The sequence below is a fragment of the Pinus tabuliformis genome, chromosome X (genome assembly GCF_031772625.1).
Source record: "Pinus tabuliformis cultivar Carrire ecotype Pingquan chromosome X, CPIR1, whole genome shotgun sequence".
NCBI classification, from domain to species: domain Eukaryota; kingdom Viridiplantae; phylum Streptophyta; class Pinopsida; order Pinales; family Pinaceae; genus Pinus; species Pinus tabuliformis.
The window spans coordinates 1,524,737,692-1,524,762,542 of NC_142308.1; the positions used below are offsets into that span (position 1 = coordinate 1,524,737,692).

At 38.4% G+C, this 24,851-nt stretch overlaps 1 protein-coding gene across 2 annotated transcripts in view; it reads left to right on the plus strand.

Annotated features, from left to right (window-relative positions):
• Window positions 1-24,851, plus strand: part of LOC149145850 (alpha/beta-Hydrolases superfamily protein) — a 456,412-nt gene that overhangs the window by 272,276 nt on the left and 159,285 nt on the right. For both annotated transcript variants that reach the window (XM_089449105.1, XM_089449104.1), the window contains exon 8: window positions 13,665-13,735. In XM_089449105.1, coding sequence (XP_089305231.1) covers window positions 13,665-13,735 — 71 coding nt within the window. The remainder of the gene's footprint in view (window positions 1-13,664; window positions 13,736-24,851) is intronic.

Below are 24,851 nucleotides of genomic sequence, written 5' to 3' on the forward strand. Positions count from 1 at the left end.
TCTCCCTTGTTGAGAGGGAGTGTTAAAATTGGAAACTAGGGCCAAACTCCATGTGGGTCAGCTTATTTATGGGAGCTGATATTTTTATTGGATCCCTCTCATAGAGAGGTGTAGGATTGATCTAAAGATCATCCGATTCCGATAAGTATTCATGGAGTTATGAATTTATTTTGATTATGGAATTATTATCAAGCCGACCAACAACTTGAGTAGGCTCAAAATCCCAATAGACATGCGTATTCATCATCTATGTTTTAGTATAAATATAGAGGACTTCAAGTCATTTCGACACACTTGGGATCTCTTCCTCTCTCTACTTGTCTTTGGGTTTTAGTAGGAGGAGAGATCCTAAGGGATAACGTTGCCCTGATCTAGAAAGCTGAAAAAGCCGGAAAAGCCGGAACTGTCGGAAAAGCCAGAACTGTCGGAAAAGCCGGAAAAGTCGGAAAAGCCGGAAAAGCCGGAACTGTTAGAAAAGCTGGAACTGTCGGAAAAGTCAGAATTGCCGGAAATGTCGAAAAAGTTGAAAAGCCAGAACTGTTGGAAAAGCCGGAACTGCCAGAAAATCCGAAAAAGCCGGAATTGCTGGAACTGCAGTAACTGCCGAGAACGCCGGAACTGTCAGAACTATAGGGAACAACCCGAACTGCCGGGAAGGCAACATGGTGCAGCATTGTTACATAATGTAGTACAGTGATGATGGGTGTATCATGGTGCAGCGCGGTGAGGTGCAGCATGATGACGAAATGCAACACAATGATAGGTGAAGGAATCACCTTGGAGAATCAGTTGAAGCAGCATGTCTTCAACTAATCTCATGTATCATCTAAGTCACATGACACGAGGACACGAGACACGGAGGACACGTAAATGCGAGTATTCAATACGAAATGCAACGACCTGGAAATAGGACACGGGGGACACGTTTTATATATATATATATATATATATATATATATATATAGATATATATATATATATATATAGATATATATATATATAGATATATATAGTTTTTTATCCATATTAAATTGCAGGTTGCATCTTATCTAATCAAATTAAAATATAATTACTTCTCAAAGTTCATAGTTCACTTTAAAAAAATAAATAGAATCAAAATTTACTATTTAGAAATTAGAATGTGATATGCTTGGTCTTGATTCTTGAATATTCAATGTTCATTGTTCATGTACAACTTACAATCACATAAGAAATTAGTAAACTACTAAGTACTGACTACTAACTATAAATTTAGAACTTAGATATTAAAACCATAAAATGCAGATTTTCCATTAAGTCATCAAAATCAAAATGTATTACTGTTCAGTGTTTACATAGATAGTAGATACTGACTCCTGAGAGAATGCCAATGGAAAATACAAAAGAGTAGATACAAAATAAGTAGGAATATCATAGCTTGGTACTGGTCCATGACTCATCACTCTATCAATAGTCCATGTCCTCTATGTCATAGTCACCATCACTACCACTGCCATCTGACTGTACTCCATCCTCCTCCTCTATGCCCAATCCAAGATTTGCTGCTGCATTTGTTGGTGTGGAGGATGACCCCTCAAGATACTGTGTCTCATCATCAAAAGTCACTAGCTCTAGCACCGGGTCATTAAGATCCATGTTGGCTAATGCCAACTCAACACTGTGATCCAAGCCCATATCATCGGGAAACACATCCCACATCTTTGTTTTTCCCTTCAACCACTCCTATCTCTGCCTGTAAATAAGACGAAGGTTGGTGTGCACATACACCATTGTCTCCGCCCTGGCTTGCTCAAGCTTGCTCTTTTTCAAACTGTATAGATTCCCATAAGTGCTCCAATTCCTCTCACAACAAGAAGATGAAGTAATTTGAGAGAGGACCCTCAAGGCTAATTGTTGTAGAATAGGGCATGCTGCTCCATGAGTTGCCCACCAAGCATAGGCACCTTTGACCCCCCTATCTCCAAGTACATCATACCCCCCAAATCTCCTGGTGCTAGTGGAGAACTCTACAAAGCCTTCCTCCACCTCAAGAAAAGATGTGTTATCCTGAAATATCCTTCTAAATGCTATCTTCCTCCCTTGTGAAATCTCTCCATCCATGTGAGGAGGGTATCTGTGTGAGGTCCCACCACAGAGCCACTCTTGACTGTAGTACTTGGGATTCAAAGAGTGAGCTAAGCAATGCAAAGGTGTGCAATTCTTATCCCACCTAGAGATAAGAATATCCTGTATGGTGGACCATAAGCTCTCTGCTGATGTCTCATATGCAAGGCACTCATTCTCCATAACAATAGTCTTCACAGACTCAATCATGGAATCCCAACCCTCATAAACCTCTCCTAAGATGGGTTGGTCCGTGTCTGCAAACCGCAAGAAAGAAATGATAGGGTTCATGATCTTTATGGTAAGATCCACCCTCTCCCAACCATCATCTAACACTATGTCCTTTACCTTTTTTGAAGTTGTTTGATCTGTCTTTCTCCAAAAATGCCAAAGATCTGAAATAACCATGGCCCCAAGAGCGGCTTTCACCTCCTTCAACCTCTTAAGCATGGTGAATGAGGAGGCAAACTGAGTATCTGCAATCTTCAAGAATGATAGATGTCTGTACTCTTTATATATTGTGAGAGCATTGGTATGGTTTTGCACAAAATTTCGGATATGGCATGCATCCTCAATAAGATTGCCAATCCATGTCACATCTGAAGCAATAGATTTGAGTGCTAAATTCAAAGAGTGAACAATGCATGGTGTCCAAAATATTTGTGGATATTTAGTTTCCACAATCAAGCCAGCTACTTTGCAAACAGGTGCATTATCTGTGATGATTTGCACACAACTTTCAACGCCTACTTCTTCAATAACTTTAATAAACAACTCACCCATATATTGTGCATCCTTGTATTGTCCAAGAGCATCAACTACTTTCAAGAAAACCGGTCCATTTTGAGAATATACCATGAAATTGATGAGAGGATGGCGTGTTGTATCTGTCCATCCATAAGAAACAATACTGACACTAGATGAGATCCATGATGATTTAATAGGTTGTAGAATTTTATCCACCTCCTTCCTTGCCTTAACTAACAATGTGGTTCTAAGTTTCTCTGAACTTGGAGGCACATACCCAATTGGAGCCCTATCAACTAGAGCTTGACAAGCCTCAATAAACAAAGGAGACCGTGCAACATTAAAAGAAATGAAGTTGAGATAGAAAAAGAATGCCAATGTAAGATCAACCTCATCTCGCTGCTCACGCTGAAAAATCTTGTCCATTGGACCACCACAAGTTTGGGCTGCCCTCTTTTTTGTTGGCTGAATTTCAGCTTCTCTCCCAAATCTACTACTATTAGCATTCCTCAAGAATGGAAGAGGATCTTCATTTTTACTAGTTTTCCTGCTTGCTGCCACCACATTCCCAAAGCCAGCTGCATCCTCCCTTTCCAAATCCATTCTTTCTCTAGGACTGATCTTTTTGCATGCTCCAATTCCACAAGGAAGGCCCAACAAATGGCCCTTAACTCGAAAGTAAGTGCTCTTAAATTCACCCTTGCAGAAATTACAAGACCAAAGCACATTCCCTCCCGCACCAGCCTTTGGCCCTTGCTTCTTGGTTACATACTTCCAGAGAGGGTATTTTTTTAGTTGTGCTTGTTGTCTTGCTGCAACAGCATCATATGTTAATGTCGGCTGACAAGCACCTACAGCTTCACTTGAAGCACTTGGGGCACTATGACCAAGAGAAGGTGAAACAGAAACACTTGGAGTGGGGGGACTACGAAAAGCACCACCCTTCCTTTGACCTCTGCTGGCTGCCTTGGATGATTGAGCCATTAATCTTCTTGCTGTTATAAAGTCCACACACCTTCACCTACAAAAAAAAAACAATTAAAATTTAAAGTTAAACAATTAGCTATATTATATACTAGAAAATACCCAAAAGACCTTCAAACACCACACAAAGCACCACAGCTTCTAAGATGCTTGACATGTCATTTTAACTTCACCTAGACCTTAATCTGGACCTTCAACAAATATCAGAAAACAGTGAACACTAGAAGACAAATAAGAGCACTAGTGGCAACTCTGCATGATATTTTAAGATTGATTTTGAGACAGACCTTTGGGGATACATTTTGATGGTAGCTATGGTGATATTTGTTAGGATACCTCTACCCTCACACAAACGAATGATGGATCTGCTGCTCCAGGGGCAGACTTGTGCATACAAATTGAGCAAAACAACTCAAATTGCCCCAGAGATGAAGCTGTTGATGTCAAACATGCAGATGAGGGCATTTCAGAAGTGAAACAACAACTTTCTATCCTTGCTAAAAATTGCCTACAAGGCGCAGTCAATATTTTGAGAGACCATTTGGAAGCCTTCAAGCAAGGCCCATTTAAATTTGTCTACTGCGATGCTTGTAGGCTGTGAAACCCTGAAAACCAGTAGCTTGCCTACAATTTTCTATTAATTATGGTTTTCTCCCAGGAAGTGCATGTCATGATGACTTCCAGATTAACTTGTATTTTATGTTTTAGTGACTGCATTTTTAGGACTTACAGGGTGGCTGAAGAATTTCCATCTTATAAATTGACCTTGTATGCACAGAAATCCTGTTTTCTGAGGTTTGCCATTGGAGTGTTGTCATGGAGTTGTGTTTGTGGTATTATTTTTTATTTTCAAGTTTTTCAGAACATTTTCATTATTCCAGTATCTACTTCCTTTATACTTTGTAATGACCAACTTTCAGAATAAGCTCCAGATTAGGAAATGTCCTTTGGAAAAATGTCATTTTTAACAATGGAAACCCTTAGTGATGAAAGCACATAAGGAAGTGCAGGCTGATAACAATGTAGATATTAATGAAGGAGCAGGTCAGTTTAATGACAAACATAATAAAAACATCCTTAACCTACAGAATGGATCAAACAAGGGGATATTTACGGCACATGGACATGGCTGCAAAGCTGGTAGACATACTAGCATTAGAAAACGATCCCACAAGCATTTAATTTTGAAAACAGTTCTGAGTTTGCAGATTTCAGAAATGGGGCAAGCGGAAGCCGCAACACAAATAAGTTATAAGTTTATAACTTAGAAACAGTAAACGGAAACCCCATCAATCATATATAAATTATATAATGATTAATCAAATAATTTACAAAACCGTAAACGTGAAGTTTGAACACGGGTTTAGGGGTTTACAAGCCGGTTTTCTTGAACGCTGAAGCCTGAACGCTGCACAGCACAATCGGCACCACACTCTGCTCCAAACTCAGTTCAAACAACAACTCGCTGCTCCACACGACAGCTCCACACACACAACAGCTCCACACGACAACACACGACGAAAAGAACCGGGAAAAATCCATTGCGTGGGCTTTAAACTACACTTTTTAGTGGGGTACGTATTCAACCGGAAGAAAAACGTTAGGGCAACGTTTTCGATCAACGGAATACGCGTTTTCCAGATGCAGGACACGACGAAAACCGGCGAATACGTTTTACGTTTTACAGGACACGATGAAAAACGTTTTCGACACGTTTTAGGGCCATTTTCGTGTCCGGCATGTAAAATACGGGACACGGGACCTTGGAGGACGTGTCCTGTGACTTAGTGTATCATCTTCTTAGAGATGATCTATGCTCTTATCTAGATAAGTCAAAGTGTTGACTTTTATTGTAAATGTACTATCTCTCTCTCTTCTCTTTCTCTGCTGAACTTTGAAGAACATAAACGAAGAATTGATCAAGGGTTTCCCCACATTGTGGGGTTTGTCCCTGGCTAGCACCACATTTTGTGTCCTCTTGTCTTGGCTTGTCTTTTGCGATTTATATTTATGTTCTATCTGCAATTTACTTTAATGCTGATGTGATTGCTAATTTGGAAAAGATAATGTGCTAACAATGAAAATTGAAATAAATTGCTCTAGCATAGAACATACCTAAAATTAACACATCCTCAACAATGAGAGTTGGGTTACATTTATAAGAACCTGGGAGAAAATCCCACTGCGAAATCAAATGACAAGTGGAGAAATGGTGGAGATCACAAAGCCAAATTGAACTCCAAGTGTATGAGAGACCAAAACATATGTGATGTTAAATATGAAATGTGGTAGTGTATACTCTTGTTCAGGCCAACGTATCTCACTTTCCATTATGCATACCTCTGTGATTTGCCAAGTATGTCTTTCGAGTGGGTAAAGGGAGACAAACTCCCACACAAATCTCCAACTAAAACCTGTGATTTGAGACCTCTACAACCAACGCTGCCAATCAAATTTGTATATAGCTGCCAGCGTAGAGGTTGATCTGATTTGCATGGATCATGAAGTAGATGGGCAACATAACATGTGTAAGATGTGGAGACAAACTCCACAATATTCACAATCAAATCTGAACTGATTCCTTCATTGCAAATGTTGATTTCTTTGACACCTGTGTTGAACTTTTATTGGCTGCGTGGAGCTGTGCGTGACTGTGCAATCTGTTGTATGAGTTGGTTGCTTGTAATGAATTAGGGCTACGCACATGTGTGGAGTGAAGTGAAGACATACTCCCAAATAATCTTGATCAAATCCATGCCATACGTTGAGATGCTTTGCTCTTGTGTTGACTTGTATACGTAGATCAATCCAGTGTGTGCCTTTTAAATCGACATGTGCAAAGTTCCCAACTTATGCGTACACAAGGAGTAAGGTAGGGTCTACCCCCATCCACTTATACTTTGGCTTAATGAATTAAATCAAATCCATTACATAAGTTTCTTGTGCTTCCACTTAATTTCCACATCAAAATTTGACTTATTTTGACTTTGGAAAGAATTGTAAATTTTTGCAATTTTTTTTTTGAATTTTTTTCTCATTTTTGCCATTGACATTAGAAAAATGGGCTTCAGAGGGACTATAATTCGATTTTGGACCCTCAAAGTGGGTCCTAAAATAATGATGAGTCTCTGAGGATGAATTTCGAGTAGTCACACGCCCCAAGCATTTCCTAAGACCAGTGTTGCGGGGGAGCACCCCCCCCCCTCGCTCCCACTCCCGATCCGCGCTCCGGGCGGGAGTGACTCGGGAGCGGGTCGGGAGCGCGCTCCCGAAAAGGGAGCGATTTCGGGAGCGCGCTCCCTAAAAAAAATTTCGCTCCCTGCCTTTTCGGGAGCGTTTTGCCTTTTTTGCATTTTTTTTTTTGTAGTAATGTTCGAAATGCAATTTTTTTTGAAAGAAACAAATAGTTTTTGAGTGGGGCAACTTAATGATCAAGTCTAGGCCCTAGTATTGATATGCTATTCATGGTAATGTTAAATTCTTAAAGTAAAAGTGACATTTTCTTTAATTTTCATTTTCATCTTTTTACTTAAATTTTTAACATTACCATGAAATGACTCAGGATGTTTGAGAGTGGTTTCGTCCTCATTGGATTTCATATGGAGAAAGTAGAATTTTAGATTTCATTCAAAATCCAGCAGACTTATCAGTTTTTCAGGATTTCAGGATTGGGGGATTGCAATGTTTCCATTAAATTTTGTCATGTATTAGGGTATGGAACTCATATTTAATCAAGAGTACCAATCCCTCTATGTACCTTGATGTTAGTGACATTGGTTGTCGAACTCCTCTATCATGACCCTTCTAAAAATGTATGCATCACTCAAACAAAATCTTGACTTGACATGCTATGCTTTTTCTATCTTATGTTAATGCTTAGAGGGTGATATTAATGACAAAGATCCCTATACAGATACAAAGGTAATGACAAAGATACCTCTGGATATTAATGCTTGGAGGGTGATATTAATGACAAAGATCCTGATTTTGCAACAAGACTAAAAAATTAGACATTTCTCGTGGTGGCAAGAGGCCCAAGCATAAGAAATAGATAATAGATTTACTTCTCTTTTCTAGTTTCTAGTAGCTTTTATAACTATTGACTCTTTCATATTTATTATGATATTTTTTTAAACAATATATGACAATTTAAGTTTGAAGTTGGCAATTATAACTCATTAGTAATGAATTATGAATATGATGCTTCATGAAAGTTGAAAGTTGTTTCATTTCATTTCATTTTATAACATTTCATTTCATGTTAGATATTATTTGTTGTAATGGTTACACTTAGCTTACAAGTACAACTTTGGTGATCAATGATGATAAATGTTATATATTGAATTTTGAAAGCTTGAAACTTTAAGATTGATGAATCATGAGACTCAATATGTTGTATGTTACTATGTTACTAACTTGCGGACGTGGTTGATGAAGATAATAACTTCTAGATTATTGTTGTTATATGGTTCAATCTATGCTTTTTTATGTTTTTTATATCTAATTCATCATTCTACATGTTTTTGTTGACATATATGTATCAAAAATTAAAAAAATATAATATATATATATATATTTTTAAAAAATCGCTCCGGGATTCGCTCCCAAACCGGGAGCTTCTGAAAATGGTCGCTCCCGCTCCCGCTTCCGCTCCCGCTCCCCGCTTCCGCTCCCGCTCCCAAGTAACATTGCCTAAGACCATTTATTGACATCATTACATAGAAATTAATTAAAAAATCCCGTTTTGTAGAAAATTTTTAATTATTAAAAGATCCTACTTAGATTTAGTCAAATTCCGTAAAATTTTAGAGATGACCTAGCATGGTAATATACATTGACTCTAGACACTAAGATGCATTAGGGGCTCAACCTTCAAGCCATCACCCCGGCTTTGGGGTAATGTAGTGAGTGAAAAAACCTAGAAAATTATTTGCCGCTAAAAAGCAGGAATAATTAACCAAGTAAAAATAACACTCCAAGGTGTATTTGCTTGTTGATCGAGTCCCAACACCCTAGGCCTGTTACATGGATTTATTCATCATGCTAGTGACATTTCTACAATATCCCCATAGGGCTGCGGAATCTGAGGACTGAAGAAGAAAGTGAGAAGAAGAAGAAGTAGAGTTTAGAAACTATGGTAATATGATGATCTCTGATGGTACAAGTAGCCTTTTGGTACATCCTTGGGCATGGAGTCTTCAAAAAAATCTATAGTGCCACTCTAGTGGTCAACAGGACCGACATGACAAGATACGACAAAGAAGTTTCAGCGAAGATTGTCATTATATCTTGTATACCATAGACTCTTGTATTATTCAAATTTGGTTTAATATAATGAAGATTGGGTTGTACGTTATTGAACAATTTTGTTAAAAATTGTGTATACTTGTGCACATGTGATTTACTGCTTTATATTTTAAACTGTGCAAAGCAGTTCTTGTTGAGATTCTTGGTTTGGTAGCGTCAGAGATTCTAAGATTCTAACCTAGACCCAAGATTGTGGCAATTCAAAATTTTACAACCTTTGGAAGTAGTAAGGCTGCTATAAAATGAGACAGTCATAAATTTAGCCAATGAAGGTGCAATATGAAAGAATCTCATATCTACAATAAACTCAGCTCAAGGATCACTTCTAGAAAACTACGTTCAATCAAATCTACACATAATTTAAGTAGTGTTAACATAACTTAGTGACTTTAAATATTTTGACTAAATTAGGTGTGTAGGCAAATATTTATGTATATACCAGCATCCTCAGCGTTTGATATGATACCAACAGTAATACAAGGTAGTCTCAAATCATGTCGAAAATTGAAATACTACAGGTGGTGTGTGTCCCTGGAACTTACACTTCAGTGGTATGACAGTTGAATACTTGTTATTGCTAAAACAAGGTGTGTTGATTGTCAAGAAAGGTACTACCGAGGATGCTTGAGACAACAACAATAGTTGAATGCAAACATGCCACAATGGCTTTAAGAATCGAATGCTTTAGCAACTTCTTCCAAGATTGAGGCCTTGTTTTGCTATTGTAATTCGAAGAACTCTAAGGCCTAGAACGCAGAGATTCATGTGTTGTTTGAGCCTTAAGCTTGTGGAAACCCTAGGTCGAGGGTGCAACAATTGAGCTTTAGAAATGATGCCCTAATTGAGGGTTGAGATCTAGAGTTCTTTACTTTCGATGGTGACAACAAACCCCAAAACAAATCCCTGCCAAAGGTAAACCCAACGAATATCCAAAGACCAAATAAAAGACAAAGAACCAAAACTCTCAACAAATTTCCATGAAACCATAGCTTTTGATTTTCGTTGTCTACTAGGAAGGCCAAAGTTATTTCAGAATAGTATCATCAAATTGTGTGTTGAAGCAATTATCTTTTGAGGAAGAACCTATGCCCTTTTATAGATTTCAAGGATAGGAAAGGAGCTTCTAGTTAAGTGGCTATTGGGGGTATTTTAGGAAGGTATACGCTCTTTTGAAATTTAATTTTTATTTTAACTTGACATTTAAGGATACAATCTATACCTTTAGGAGATGGATGAAATCCAAGGATATAGATGGAATTTTAAACCAAAAACCCCTTGTAGATAAAAAAATTGTCCTTAAAGCCCTTCAAAAATTATATTAACCTTAAATTTTGATGAAAACCCAATACCCATGGTTTGAATGATATGTTGGTAAATGGAGGATTTCCACATCAACTCCATGTGGGGTTTTGACCCATTGACTTGGGTCTTCCACTTCAAATACAAATATCTCTCAAACTGTGAAGAACTACGTGGCATGCCACATACTGTCAGAAACATCTCGACGAGGAGAATTCAATGATGAGGATCTCCAAAGCAAACTTAGGATTTGCTTCTTCAAAAACCCTTATCAAGTAAGGGGTATATCCTTAGTCCAAGGAACCCAAACCTTAGAAGTAGGGTTTCCAGCCATCCTTCAGTGGAGCTTCCAACTTGATGTAATTCAGACAAATATTAAGAGCGTTCATTAATAGTTTGACATAAATACCAGGTGTTTAGTCAAAGTCAAACTCCAGGGTTGACATCAATGACAACACCATTCAACAAAAGTCATAGTTGTAGTTGTTGTTGTAGACAAATAAAACCACTACACGACGGAAAGTACTGTGCACAGGAGTCTAGTGTGTAGTTACATCGCAGATGCGTGCAACATGCAGTGTTGGGGGATAGTGCGACTAGGTGGGTGACAATTGTTGAGGAGAGAACAAACCATGGATGGGACCGAGAATGACCATGTGTTGTGTTGCTTGGTTACTATAGCAACATGCAGTAGGATGCCGATAGAGTACATGAAAGTGAGTCCGAATTATGTCAGCAAAATGACATGCCTGCGGGAGGAATGATGAGCCATGTTATCATCACTTCAACGAGTGAGTTAGCATACTAAGGGTCTCTTTACGAGAGTGTATATGGCAGTCGTGGTTGTGGATGAGACAACTATCGGTTTTAGCACATGCCATACAAGTCCTTAGCTCAATGCCATTAATTGTCACATCAAATTAGATCTAAGGAGATATCGTTTAAATTATGTCATAGTACATCGGGATGCCTATATAGCACATGGGAGCAATTATGTTATTTCATTCTATTAGAGAGATATGGGGGATACTGTGAGAGAGGAGACAATTAGCATTGTTGTGCCATACAATGTAAGGCCCTGCTGGAGATTTTAGTTGGTTGCAAGGAAAGAAGGATTGAGAATAGAGATGCTTGGAGATGTGGTGTCAAGAGATCCGATTGTGGTTATGTAGTTTGTGGAGAAGTTTCATAGCTTGTCAGTTGTAGGCGAGGTAGCTCAGAGAGAAGTTCTAGATGGAGAGGTGTCAACAAGGAAGCCAAGTTCAAGATTGGTTCAAATAGCTTATAGTGATGTTGCCCATAGCCCACACTTGTGGATGGATTTCAAATGGTCGTGTCGCCTTGGCCGATCTTGTATTGACTAAAATATCCAAAAGGAATCGACCCTACATGCGCTGAGAGGTGGCATGCAGATCTTTGTAAAAGTGCAAGAGTATAAGCTTTTGTAGGAGATCATGCCACAAGAATAAGCAACAACATTGAATAGATAAGTGTGCAGGATGTGATAAGTGTTGAGCCTTGTGAAGGAAGGGGTTCTAAGAGAATTATGGAATCGCAAAAGGGTTGAGTGGCTCGGGATGAGCCATAGGTGAGTGTTGGGAGCTTGTTGGGGCTAGTTTTGGGAAGAAGTTGAACAAATGTTGAAGTTTTGAGGTAGTCTTGGGAGTTGTGCGTAGAAAGTTGGAGTAGAAATAGCTCAGAGAGACTAGCATGCACATTGGTAGTGCACAAAATTGTCACAAAAAGGAGAACTTGCAGTGAGGAGCAGTGCGCGAAGCAAATTGGAAAGAATGGTTAAGTTTGACTGCATCTTCGAACGAATTTTTGATTTGGTCCAAATTATCAATACTAATCTATTTGCCCATGGTAGTTGTTGTCCCTAGTATTTTCCATGGTATCAAAGTCGGCTTGGGACTATGTCATTATGTATAAATAGGCGGATGCCAAAGGGACTCAGGTTAGAGAGTTGGATAACTAAGGGGTTGGTTAGTCGTATAACCCTGAGTTGGTCCCTGATTTGTCTTTGCTGGCTTCGCGTTGTCACTGTAGTATTGTAATGTTATAATATTTAGGCTTGTGAGTCGAGATGGAGTGATTTTGTAATGTTGTAACCTTGTGCCCAACAATCCTTTTTATCAGTGATAGAAGATAGTTGAAGGCTGTCGTGTCCCATTTTCCTGTGTTTATGAGATGTTTGCATGTTGTTTTAATCATATGTGATTTTGGTAGGTTATGGCTCAATGTTAAGCATATTACAACACAATGAATAATTTAGGCACCCCTATTTAAATTTTTTTATTTTTGTTTGTCAATGTTTCGTTCTTAGTTCTGAGTATTTACCACATGAGTTAGCATACAAATCATGAGTTGAGCATTGTAAGATGTTCATATATCTTTGATTCCAATTCCCTTTGTTGTTGCAAAAGCCTGGCTCTTGAAGTCCCTATTGATGCCTTAGGTGAGACTTCACCTGTTTTGCAAGTGATTCTAAAAGGGCTACTATCCAGTGGGGGTTTGTTGGATGCACTTTGCGCATTAACCCAGGTCAGACTATACAAAGCGCCAACACTTTCCACTCTTTGGGGTGATCTAAGATCGTCACTGCAAGGGCTTCCCTATAGTTGGATTATTCTTTTATGGCTTAAGAGTGCGCAACAATAAATGAATGATGAATTCTTTGTTTGTATGTGATGCTGAAAATAGTTTATGAAAAGGTCAAATAATGTAGGGTAAATGTAAGACTATTTGTTTCTTCATGTTAACATTTTCTCAACATATATGTTTAACCTTGAAGTCATGTTACTAAAAACTACACGTGTTAGTAAAGACCACATAATCATTCAAAAATCAATGAATTTGAATGGGGCACTTTAGTAAGGCCCCTTAAAACTCCTTATATATTTTCTTGCTTTAAAATCTGTTTGATTTTATATATGAAATGGGACTATTGCTTTCACACCTTTATCTATGCATTTGTTGGTTTTACCGTCTCTCATTTTATGAATCATAGATGGATATAAAGAATGACAAGGATATTGAATAACAAATATCTACTGATTCTATGCATGCATTGTGCCTTTTAATCATTGCTGATGCCAAGAAATCATTGATGTTGATAGAATTTATTTGAAAAGCTTAAAATTTTATAATTATCCTATAGACATTTCTCTAATCATTGAAAATATTTGTAGATATTTAAATGAAATTTGATGATGTTCTTGCAGTTACGTACTTAAAGATGAAAAGGCAGATGTGTATCGACTACCTTATCTATCGAGCAGTGGCCCTGGATTTTGTATGTTCATTCTTTGCCTTATCTTCCAATTAAAAATGAATGTTAAAATACGGATTTTTACATCGATCAATTTGAGGTTTCTTGCATTTTTAGAATTTTTTGTAGTCATTTATAATGGCTCATTAAGGTATGAGGCCTTGATAGATATTGTGACATAGTTTTTTAGAGGTGATCTTGCTTCTTAATTCTATCTTTGCCTATTTTTGTTTTCTGGATTCCTCATATTTCTCAGACAGATCTATATGTCATTGGAAGACAATTAAGCACAAGGAAGTGGAATCATTTTGTAATCGATTTGAGGATACAAACTAATCAACTACGATCCATCTTTCTTTTATTGAAATTTCTCTTCTGCTATCTTTTATACTAATTTTCTTTTTCTCCAACTGGAAATATTACCAACTTTAGAGTTTCTTTCCATTTTATTCACCTCTAGGAGTGCAAGCGACTCATTAGTATGTATTCTAGATATAAGAACCAAAGGTGTATTGTTGTATTTATTAGGTATTGTTTCCTTCTTAAACTGGTTACTTATTAAAAGAGAATGCCTTGAGAAATGATGGTTTTTGTTGAAATATCTTTAATGAACAAAACTCTTGTATATTTTGAATATTGAAGGATACCTTAAATCCTTTTAAAATATGAGAATATTTACATATGAAAGGCATTGTTTGAGAATATATTAACCAAAATCATGTTGGAAGCATGATTGCAATTAATGTAGGACTCGGACAATTTACATACTGTATCACAATGTTGATATTTGGGGAGACAAGTTGGCTTACAATAAAACAATGATAATTCCCATTTGGGATCATTGATCTAGTTGTGATGGAAGAAATTTTGGGAGTTGCAACTAGTATAAATGTTGGATGAAAGTTGTCATTGATGTCAAAAGGTGAATGGGTCATCGTTGAGTAATCATGTCATTGATTTCAAAGTCCTAATCTTAGGGATGATGCACTAGCTTTCGGATGATCAAAGCATGTGATAATAGTCAGGAAGCCCTATAGAGCAGAATGGTTTAAGCCCTCAAATGCAAAAATGACAGTCAAAATAAAATCCTGGAAAAGGTGGTCAAAGCCAAAGAAAATTCAAGTAAGGACTTTATCATCACATAGCCTTCATCAAGATCTTTCCAATGGTAAATGACACTCCCTCTAACTCCTCACGGTTGAAGAGAAATGATTTTTGGATTCTTGATACTCCATTTGGATACCCTATCTTTAAATGCATTTTTAATCCATCTACCTAGCTCAAATGGAAGTATAACATGCACGGTTGGAAACTTTATTCCAAGACTTTTGCAATGGTGTATGGAACTCCCTCTAACTCCTCACAGTTGAGGAGAAATGATTTTTTGAATATTCACTATACATTCTGCCAGTTGCACAAGCCAGTCCAACCAATGGACGTGTTGGGCTAGTAGATATGTCAGCCCAGTCTAGACCTAGAATTCACTATATATAGGCATGAGGAGGAGGCATTTTAGTAATTCTCTCAAGGAAAATTTGGATGTGTTGAAACAATCGAAGAAAAGAAGTGTTTCTGGGGTTCATATCTCATGAACTGGAAGTGAGGAGAGATTGGATTGGGACAGGGTTCATATCTCATGAACTGGAAGTGAGGAGAGGTTGGATTGGGAAGGCTATCAATGGAAGGATTTTTGGCACATTTTTAATGGATTTTGGCTCAGTTTTTGAAGTTTTGTTGGTATCATTCTTGTAGAATTTTGGAGCATATCTCGAAGTTATTCTTGTAGGATTTTGGAGTGGATCTTGAAGTTATTCTTGTAGAAGTTTGGAGCAGCTCTTGAAGGTGTTCTTGTAGAAGTTTGGAGTACTCTAAAGCAGAGCTTTGGTGCGTGCCTTGTACATGTTCTGGAGTAGTGTTTGCTACCTGTCCTTGTAGCATATTTGCAGTAGATTTGGGTCAAATTTTGTTGACCTATCCCTAAGTCTTGTGGAAGTAGCCCTTGTAGCAGATTTGTAACAAATTTGAAGCGAGTCTTGTTGAAGAAGTTGCAAGACAGAATTAAAGGCCAGTGTAAAGGCACCTGTAGCTGCATTTAAGGTTAGAATTGCAGTGACATACTTATTGGAGCAGATCTGAAATTGAACTTGTTTTAGGAAAGATAGTAGTGATTGAATGTAGTTGTAATTGGGTCATTGTCCCTAGTACGGGAGCCCGTTGTTGAAATTTTAGGATTTCCTTAAGAAATAATTACTTCCAATTATTTTCTTCATTGTTTATCTTGTGTTACTTCATCATTAAGAAATTATACATAGGAAATCTTCAACATTAAAACAATGATGACAGTAAAAACATGAAGAGACAACCAAACACAAGAAACACAAAATTTACCCACGGAAAATCCCAAACTAGGGGAAAAACCCAACAGCCTTTCTTTAGAGAAATTTGTCCATTCAACAAGAGATAAATCTGAATTTTCCAGTGAAAACAAATCAAACTGACTAGTGATCAAACAAAGATTAAATTTACCCTCCTGCATCAAATTTCATCCTCTTCTCTCTGCCTCAGATTTCATCCTCTTCCTCCCTTAGATTATGCCTCAAACTCATCCTTATGATGATCCAAAATAAGCCTCAGATCATCTGAATTGGATGTCCAAAAGATGAGGTCAAATTGCCTTTATATATAGTGATCAAGGGAGCCTGAATGGACACGTCCCTTTGGCTGGGCCGACTTGGAGCCAACTTTACAATTTTGGAGGCATAAATTTATATTTTGAAAATTTAAATTTCACTTATTTTAAAGCCAACTTGAAGCCAATTTATATTTTGTCAATTTTGGAGGGCTAATACAAATTATGAAGACCGACCGAACCTATAAAATTCCAATACCCAAGAAGTTTTTATTTTATCTTTTATTCTATAGGGTGGCAAGATGGTGTTAGGGAAGAAAGTTGTAGCTTCTTTTAGGAGGTTGTGGCCTCCTTCCAGTGGATGCTTGTAAACAAGGGGTTGTAGCCCTTAAAGTTGTAGCTGGTAAACTGGAAGTTGTAGGTTCCCTTGTAATATAAATACATTGTTTATATATGTTCCTTTGATGTGATGTTATTGGTTAATTGTTTTCATCTAAGTAACCGGATTCGTCCTATAGGTCCCACGAATCCCGAATCCATCGTGTCCGACGCGATTCTCTCCCGATTCGTGTCCAAAACCCATGACATGTCGTGCCCTTTTTTGACACGTTGAATTCGATTGCGTGTCACGATTTTCTCAGCGTATCACGTTTTTGGGAATCGTGTCCTGTTTTCCAGGACTCGCTAGGCTCAAAAAGTGACCTGCGCAGGTATGAAAAGACTGCTTTTGGTCATTACAGCCACGCATATTTTCATTTGGCAAGCGTTTTGGCAGCTTCATGATCAAGTCTAGGCCCTAGTATTGATATGCTATTCATGGTACCATGTTAAATTCTTAAAGTAAAAGTGACATTCTCCTTAATCTTCATTTTCATCCTTTTACTTAAATTTTTAACATTACCATGAAATGACTCAGGATGTTTGAGAGTGGTTTCGGCCTCATTGGATTTCATATGGAGAAAGTAGAATTTTAGATTTCATTCAAAATCCAGCAGACTTATCAGTTTTTCAGGATTTTAGGATTGGGGGATTGCAATGTTTCCATTGAATTTTGTCATGTATTAGGGTATGGAACTCGTATTTAATCAAAAGCACCAAACCAGGAGCTTATGAAAATGTCGCTCCCGCTCCCCGCTTTCGCTCCCGCTCCCAAGTAACATTGTTCCTGATGATATGGGTTTGGACACCAGTGTTGAGTTGGCATTGGCCAACATGGATCTCAATTATCCAGTGCTAAAGCCTATTAGATTTGATGACTTAGAGGGGTCATCCTCCACACCAGCAGATGCAGAGGCGACTATGGATACACGAGAGGAGGAGGATAGAGAGGAGAGCAATGGGGACCATGATGATGAGGACATTGATGTTGATTGATGCCTTGAGGCTTGTATACCTGTAGTTGTTTTATATTTTCTATTTCTATTTACCATTAGCATTGCACCAACACTACCTATGTAACATATTTTGTTTTGATGACTTAATGAGAAAACTACAGTTGTCAGTGTGTTTACCTTACTATCTTGTAGTTGTAAGTTGTCTTTTAGTTATGAATTATGAATCATGATTTATGTGACCAGTACCACTGACATGTATTTGAATTTTGTATGTACTATGCATGCTAATAGCTATAGATGAAGATCTATGTTTGAAATCAATAAATTTGTATCATTAATTAAAATTTGTGTAAGAAATATCTAATTTTTAATATATATACATATATATTTTTTAATAAAATAATATATAACGAATCCTACGTGTCCTGTTCCGGGGGGTCAACGTGTCCGAATCCGACACCATGAATCCCGAATCCTACGAATCCTGAATCCCCGTGTCAGGTGACTTAGGTTTTCATACTTAAATTGTTGAAATTTATGAAATACTGATTCACCCCTCTCAGTATTTCCAACAATTTGTATCAGAGTCGGTTACCCTTTATAAGTCTAATCACTGGAGGGAAAATCGTGAGCAAATAGGGAAATGGAAGGCATCTCTTCAAGAACAATTCCAGTGTTTGATGGAAATTATTATCCACTATGGAGCAATTGCATGGAAACCTACTTGAAGGCTTTAGGAGTGGATGTTTTGCTCTCCATTGTAAATGGATACAAAGTTCCTAAATATCCTCCAACTGATCCTGATGAGGAGAAGTTGTTTAGCTGCAATTCAAAAGCTCTTCATACCATCATGGATGGATTGTCAAGAACCATTAAGTTCAAGGTGATGTCCTGCACCACAACCAAAGAGGTATGGGATAATCTAAAAAATCTGTATGAAGATAAGGTCAAACTTCAAAAGTATAGAGCTCAGTTTGAAAGTTTGAGATGTTGAAAAAATGTAATTAGTGACGGTCTTCATAATTGTATTTGAGTCATGATATAATGAACTTACCAAAATAAAGACAGAATTTTTTATTATAAAAGAAATTGACTTGTTAAAGCATGGTTTTCATGCTTGGATCGATTTTTAGGTCAAAGGCTCCATTATAGGCTTCTAGGGTTTATGTCAAGAGTCCTTGTCCTTGTCATCATGCAAAAGACCCGTCTTGGGCTTTATCTATCAAGAAATAAATTTATTTTGATGTAAATTAGGTCTTCTAAGCCACCTCCACCAGGTCGGCGTCAACCTGGATAAGTCGACCTAATTAAGAGGCAGAAACTATTATATAAAGGCAGCAACTCGACCTCATTTGGAGCACATTCACAACAAGTTCAATCTGCAGTTGTTGGTAAAGGAAAAAGAGTGAAATTCAAGGAAGAAGAAGAGAACCCTAGCGAAGGAGAAGGAAGTCTTTGTCAAGCAAAAAGAAGTTGAATTCTTCTCTCTCAACTACCACATGTGTGGATTTTCTGGGTTCTTGGGAGGCCGAAATTTCAGATCTGTAGAAGGGTCGAAATTCTGGAAGTTGGGGCTGAAAATTCTATGTTGTTGCTCGGTTGACGCTGGGAAGCAAGAGGAAAATACTGACGTTTTCAGAATCATCTTGGAAGGTTGTCTTGGTGGAGGAGGAAGGTCTTTTGGTTTGGTCTAAGGTCTTGGTTTGTCTCAACTTGATTTGAATATATTAGTGGAAGAGTTTGACTAGGTTTTCCCCTATAGAGGGGTTTTAGCCCTAGTCGAGTGCCTATATTTGGTGTCGTTGATCCTCATGTTTTGATTTGATGATTGGTTGATGAAAAGAAGATAAAAGAACATAAAAAGGTTAAAAAGACTACAATAATATCACAAGTAATTATCAATATAAGAAAATCTTTCCGCCTTTTTTATTTTCTAACATGGTATCAGATCTCAGGTGAAGGAGGAAAGAAAAAGGCAGCTTAAAGATCTATTGAAAGGATCAAAGAGAAGGATCATATAAGAAGAGGAGGACCTATTATCTAGTAAGGAAAAACATTAGAAAGTCAATGGCAACCTCAATAAAGTCAGACAACAAGCTAGAAGGAGCCTCCAACTGTAGAGCATCGAAGAAGATGTTGAAGAATCACGGGCTAGTATGTATATTAGGATTGTTCTTGACTTGATAACAATTTGTGAAGCACTTTTACAATTATCTTAGCTTGATCTTCTTCTTAATATTAGAGTGCGTGTTTCATCAAACTGTTACCAAAAACATAAAGACAAGAACAAATGCTGGTTCTCTGCCAGGGCCAAAACCTCTCTCTTAGAGAGGAAAACCATTTGGTAAGTTTATCATATTGAAGCTTTTGTATTGATCAATGCCAAACCCTAGACCCTTGACTAGGATGGCCTCCAAGCACAAGTCAAGTCCTTCCTCCTTTCTACACTTTGTTCTCCGACACTTAGTCTTCCTTCTTCCGACACTTTGCTCCCCAACACTTTGACCTTCTTCTTCGTTCCTTGTCTAGAGATAGACCTTGCTTATGTGAGCTTCTAGATGAGGTGTTCCTTCAATTCTTGGTGATGTCCTTTGCTTATGGAGACACCCTTTTCTTGCTCCAAAGAAATACTTCTTGAGATATTTATGCAAACTGATATGACTGTACAACAACCATAAATTCTCGCACGTGTGATAGGTTAGCTTGTAGTTTAGGCCCTTTTTGTCTTCGCTTGAGAGAGGGACTTCATCGCTTGAGTGAGAGGCCTTGTAGGCCTAAGATCTAGCCCAAACAAAGATGGATACTTGACTGTTATGTTACTGCTGTTATACCCACATATAGTCCTTCTTCTTCACACGGGTCACTGTTTCTAGCCCTATAAACAATCCAAGCCTTCGCTCTTCTTCCCTTCTTCTTCGTTGTACTTAGAGACCCTTAGACTTTCCATTTTTGGTACCCTTTACTTGTCCTCTATGTCCTCTATCTCGCTGATTTTAGAGATGATTATCTTCTACGTTGAGGAGGTCTAATGGCTCCTTATATCGGAGTTTGTCTCCTCCTTTTGAGCTGACTTGAGGCCGACATGAAGAGTTGAGGCCGACTTATCTATTTCTTCACGATTTTGCTGCTTGAAGGCTTTCGCTACAAGGGGATGTCTTTGACTTTGCTTGGAGGTATTCTTTTTGTTAATTTTAGGTAACAATGGTATGTTCTATGCTTTAGAGCAATTTTACTTCAATTTCTTTATTAGCCCAGTATCAATATTCAGATTAGCAATCACATCAACATGATAGTAAAATGTAGATAGAACATAAACATAAACATAAACATAAACAGTAGAAGACAAACCAAGATAAGAGGACACAAGATGTGGCACCAGCTAGGGACAAACCCCAATGTGGGGAAACCCTTGATCAAATCTTCTTTTAGTCTTCAATAGTTCAACAGAGAGAGATAGTACAATTTACAAATCTTATAATTTATAACAGCAGCAAAAGAGCCCAACCAGAAAAGTCAACGCTCGTCAATAGGGAAGATTTGACACTCAACAAATCGGTCAACCTCAATCAACTTCAACCTCCAAACAACAAGATAAAACAACCCTCAAAACAGTGAAATTCAGCCCAGTCAAACTTTGGTCAAATAGCTCATCTGCGGTCAGTGCTAGCTGCAGTCAACGCTGGTCAACACTTAGTCAAACTGTCCAGAAATTCGGTCTCCTGAAATTTCGGCCTTTGAAACTTTCGGTCTCCTGAAATTTCGGCCTCCTGAAATTTCGCTCTCCTGAAATTTCGGCCTTTTGAAGTCTCTCTCTCATGAAATTTTGGCCTCTTGAAATTTTGACCTCTTGAAATTTCGCTCCCCTGAAATTTCGGCCTCCTAAAATTTTTCTCTCCTCAAATTTTGGTCGTGGAGAGAGAGAGAGGCCTAGAAATCCGTACCCAATCAATGAGGAGAGAGAGAGAGAGAAGTGTGAAGATGAGTGTGTCCAAATGAGACTAAGTCGCCTTCTATTTATATGCAACATTGAGAATGAATAGATGTGACTGTTGGGCTTCTGAGCCTACGTAAGTTTGCTAGCCAACCTTGACAATTTGACCATAATCAAAATAAATTCATAACTTCATTTGTACATGTCAGAATCGGATGATCTTTAGATCAATCCTACACCTCTCGGAGAGAGAAATCCAAAAAAATATCAGTTGTCATAAATAAGATGACCGATGTGGAATTTGGCTCTAGTTGCCAATTTTAACACTCCCTCTCAACTAGGGAGAACTCCATCTACTAATCCACATGCCAGTATGTACTATCTCTGCCATCAATGCATAGCTCTGCTTTGCTGAACTATGAAGAAGTAGTGATTGAGAATGTATCATACCATTCTCTACTAACCCGAGGTTAGTCCAATCAAAGAAGAAGATGCATTACCACTCTTACTGACCCGAAGTCAGTTCCAATCAAAAGAGAGTATCTCATACCACTCTTACTGACCCGAAGTCCATCGGTAGTACTATGGTTCCTATCCTCATTTCCCTACTCATTGGCTGTTGATTTTTGGTAGCATCAGATGTGCTTTAGCCTTGAAATTTGGAGGAGAGGCTAAGGCACATCAGATCTCCAAGACCCAGAAATTGTTTTGAGAAATTCCACTTGAATGAGGAGTTATTAAAATAATTAATATTTTTAATGGGTTCCTAAGTCTAAACTTAGGAAAATAAAAATATTAATGGGTATTAATAAATATAAGGGTGAGAAGCTTCTAAGAAACAAGGATCAAGTCTGTTTTAATTTTAGTCGTTGATTAGGGACTTAATCTCAGTCGTTGATTCATCAATAGGAAAAATATAAGAGAAGACTTGAGGATCATTTGGGGACACACCGGCAGATACTTAGTATCTCTAGGAAAATCGATTCTCAAGTAAATGAGATTGATTTCAGAGGGAGAGTTGTAGGGTGGAGGTAGAGGAGCGCATTAGCAGTAGGAAGTGACTGAGGAGGATGTGAGGCAAGGACAGTGAGAGACAATGCAGTCTAGAGGAGAGACGCATCCCTCACGCTGGCTGACACAGAGGGATGCAAAGCCACTCAGGGCCATGCTAAGCCACGCAGAGTGACACAAGAGTGGGAGCAGGGTCTCCAAAGTGTCAGAAAGTCTCAAAGGGAAAGTCTCAAGTGTTTTCTTTCAGTTTCTCTATAAAATCATTCCTTGTAAAAGAAATTGATGTTGAAGATTAATAAAACCCTCATTTGCTGCACTGATTTTCCCACATTGGGTTTTTCAGGGACAATTGTCTAAAAACAACTGTGTTGATGTGATTGGTTCTTGTGCATGTATTTTTCTTTGGGTACTTGTGTGATAATTGCAGTAGAATTTATTTTAATATTTGTTGAAGGGATTTCGTAAATAACTTAATGTGAATAATAAGTAGGTGAAATAAATCAGTTGTTGCAGTAGAATTTCAGTTCAGAATTTTTCACGTGGTATCAGAGTAGAGATCTAGCAACAGGGGAGGGAAATCTATTCGAATTTTGAAGTTTGACACATTATAAACCCTTCATGCACTTTACTGATTTATTCCTACCACTTGTTCTGTTAATTAACAAGTTATTTACCATGTAAATATTAGAAATAAATGCAAGTACATGCTCAACACATTACAGATCATCAACTGAAGGAAATAGAAACAAGCACACAAGTGACACCGTTGTTTTTGGACCAATGTCCCCAGAAAACCCAATGCAGGAAAAATGGTGCAGCTATCTGAGGGTTTGATTTATTAAGCAGTTTCAAAATACAATCTGGGTGCCAAATCCGGCTCACCCAACAGAGAAAAATCTCGGTAGTAGCACCTCTCTACTCGGAAGCAGATATTCCGGCTGAAACCCTGGATAAACACTCCGACAACTCCACGGCTCTAATCTACCCTACGAAACCCCAACGTCATCTCTCCTTGCAGTTCTAGCTGTTCCCGACAATTCCGGCTTCTGCTCTCAGTGTTAGCTTTCCAGGCTGTTCCGACAGTTTTGGCTGTTCCCGACAATTCTGGCTTTTGCCCTTTGCGTTAGCTTTCCTGGCAGTTCCGACAGTTTCTAGAAGTTCCAGTTGTTCCCGACAATTTCGGCTTCTACCCTCTACGTTAACTTTCCCAGTTGTTTTGGCAATTCCTTGTAGTTCTGGCTTCTGCCCTCTGTGTCAGCTTTCCTAGTTATTCCGGTAGTTCCTGATAGTTCTGACTATTCCCGACAGTTCCAGCTTCTGCCCTCTGCGTTAGCTTTCCTAGCGGTTCTGGCAGTTCCGGCTATTCCGGCAGTGCCCGACAGTTATGGCAGTTTCAACAGTTCCGACTGTTCCTGGCAGTTCCGGCTTTTGCCCTCTGCGTCCCTCTCTCCAGCTACTATTCTGATCCTCGCGATGCTATCTTTGCCTCTCTACTTCTATATTCACCGCCCTCAGCTGCAACTCTGATCACTCTCAACTTTCTCAGCAAAGCCAACCCCAAAAAGTTGAAATCTTGATCTCTTGGTGTATTCTCCAGGTGACCCTCAAGCCTCCTCTTATACTTTTCTCATTGACAGATCAACTGACAAGATTAAGTCCCTAATCAATGGCTAAGATTAGATCTGGCTTGATCCATGACTTTTGGACCATTCTAACACAGTTTTATATTAATTCACATTAATATTTTAATTTCCCTAAGTTTAGACTTAGGGAATCCATTAAAAATATTAATTATTTTAATATCTCCCCAATTGTTTAGAATCTGCCCAAACCCTTTCTGGGTATTGGAGATCTCATGTGATTTAGCCTCTCCACCAAATTGCGTGGCTAGGGCACATCCAATGCTACCCCAAATCAACACTCCCTCTTAACGAGGACTATGCTCTAGAAATACTCCTCACTGAGCATCACCTTGATCATCTGGCATCGGTCCCTGTGCTGATACTAGTCTTGCTGCCCATCATCTGCACTGTTGCATCTTGTACTGCTACCCATGGCCCTGCCACTGCCACTGCTGCATCTGTACTGCAACTCCCTCTCATCTTGTTGCATCATGTTGCCCATAGCATTGTCACTGCTAACTGTTGCACTGCAACCCAGTTATAGAAGTAAGTAACTGATCTCCCAACTCTGACATCTCTGTCAGGCTAGAGACACCCTCGATGTTGAAGCTCC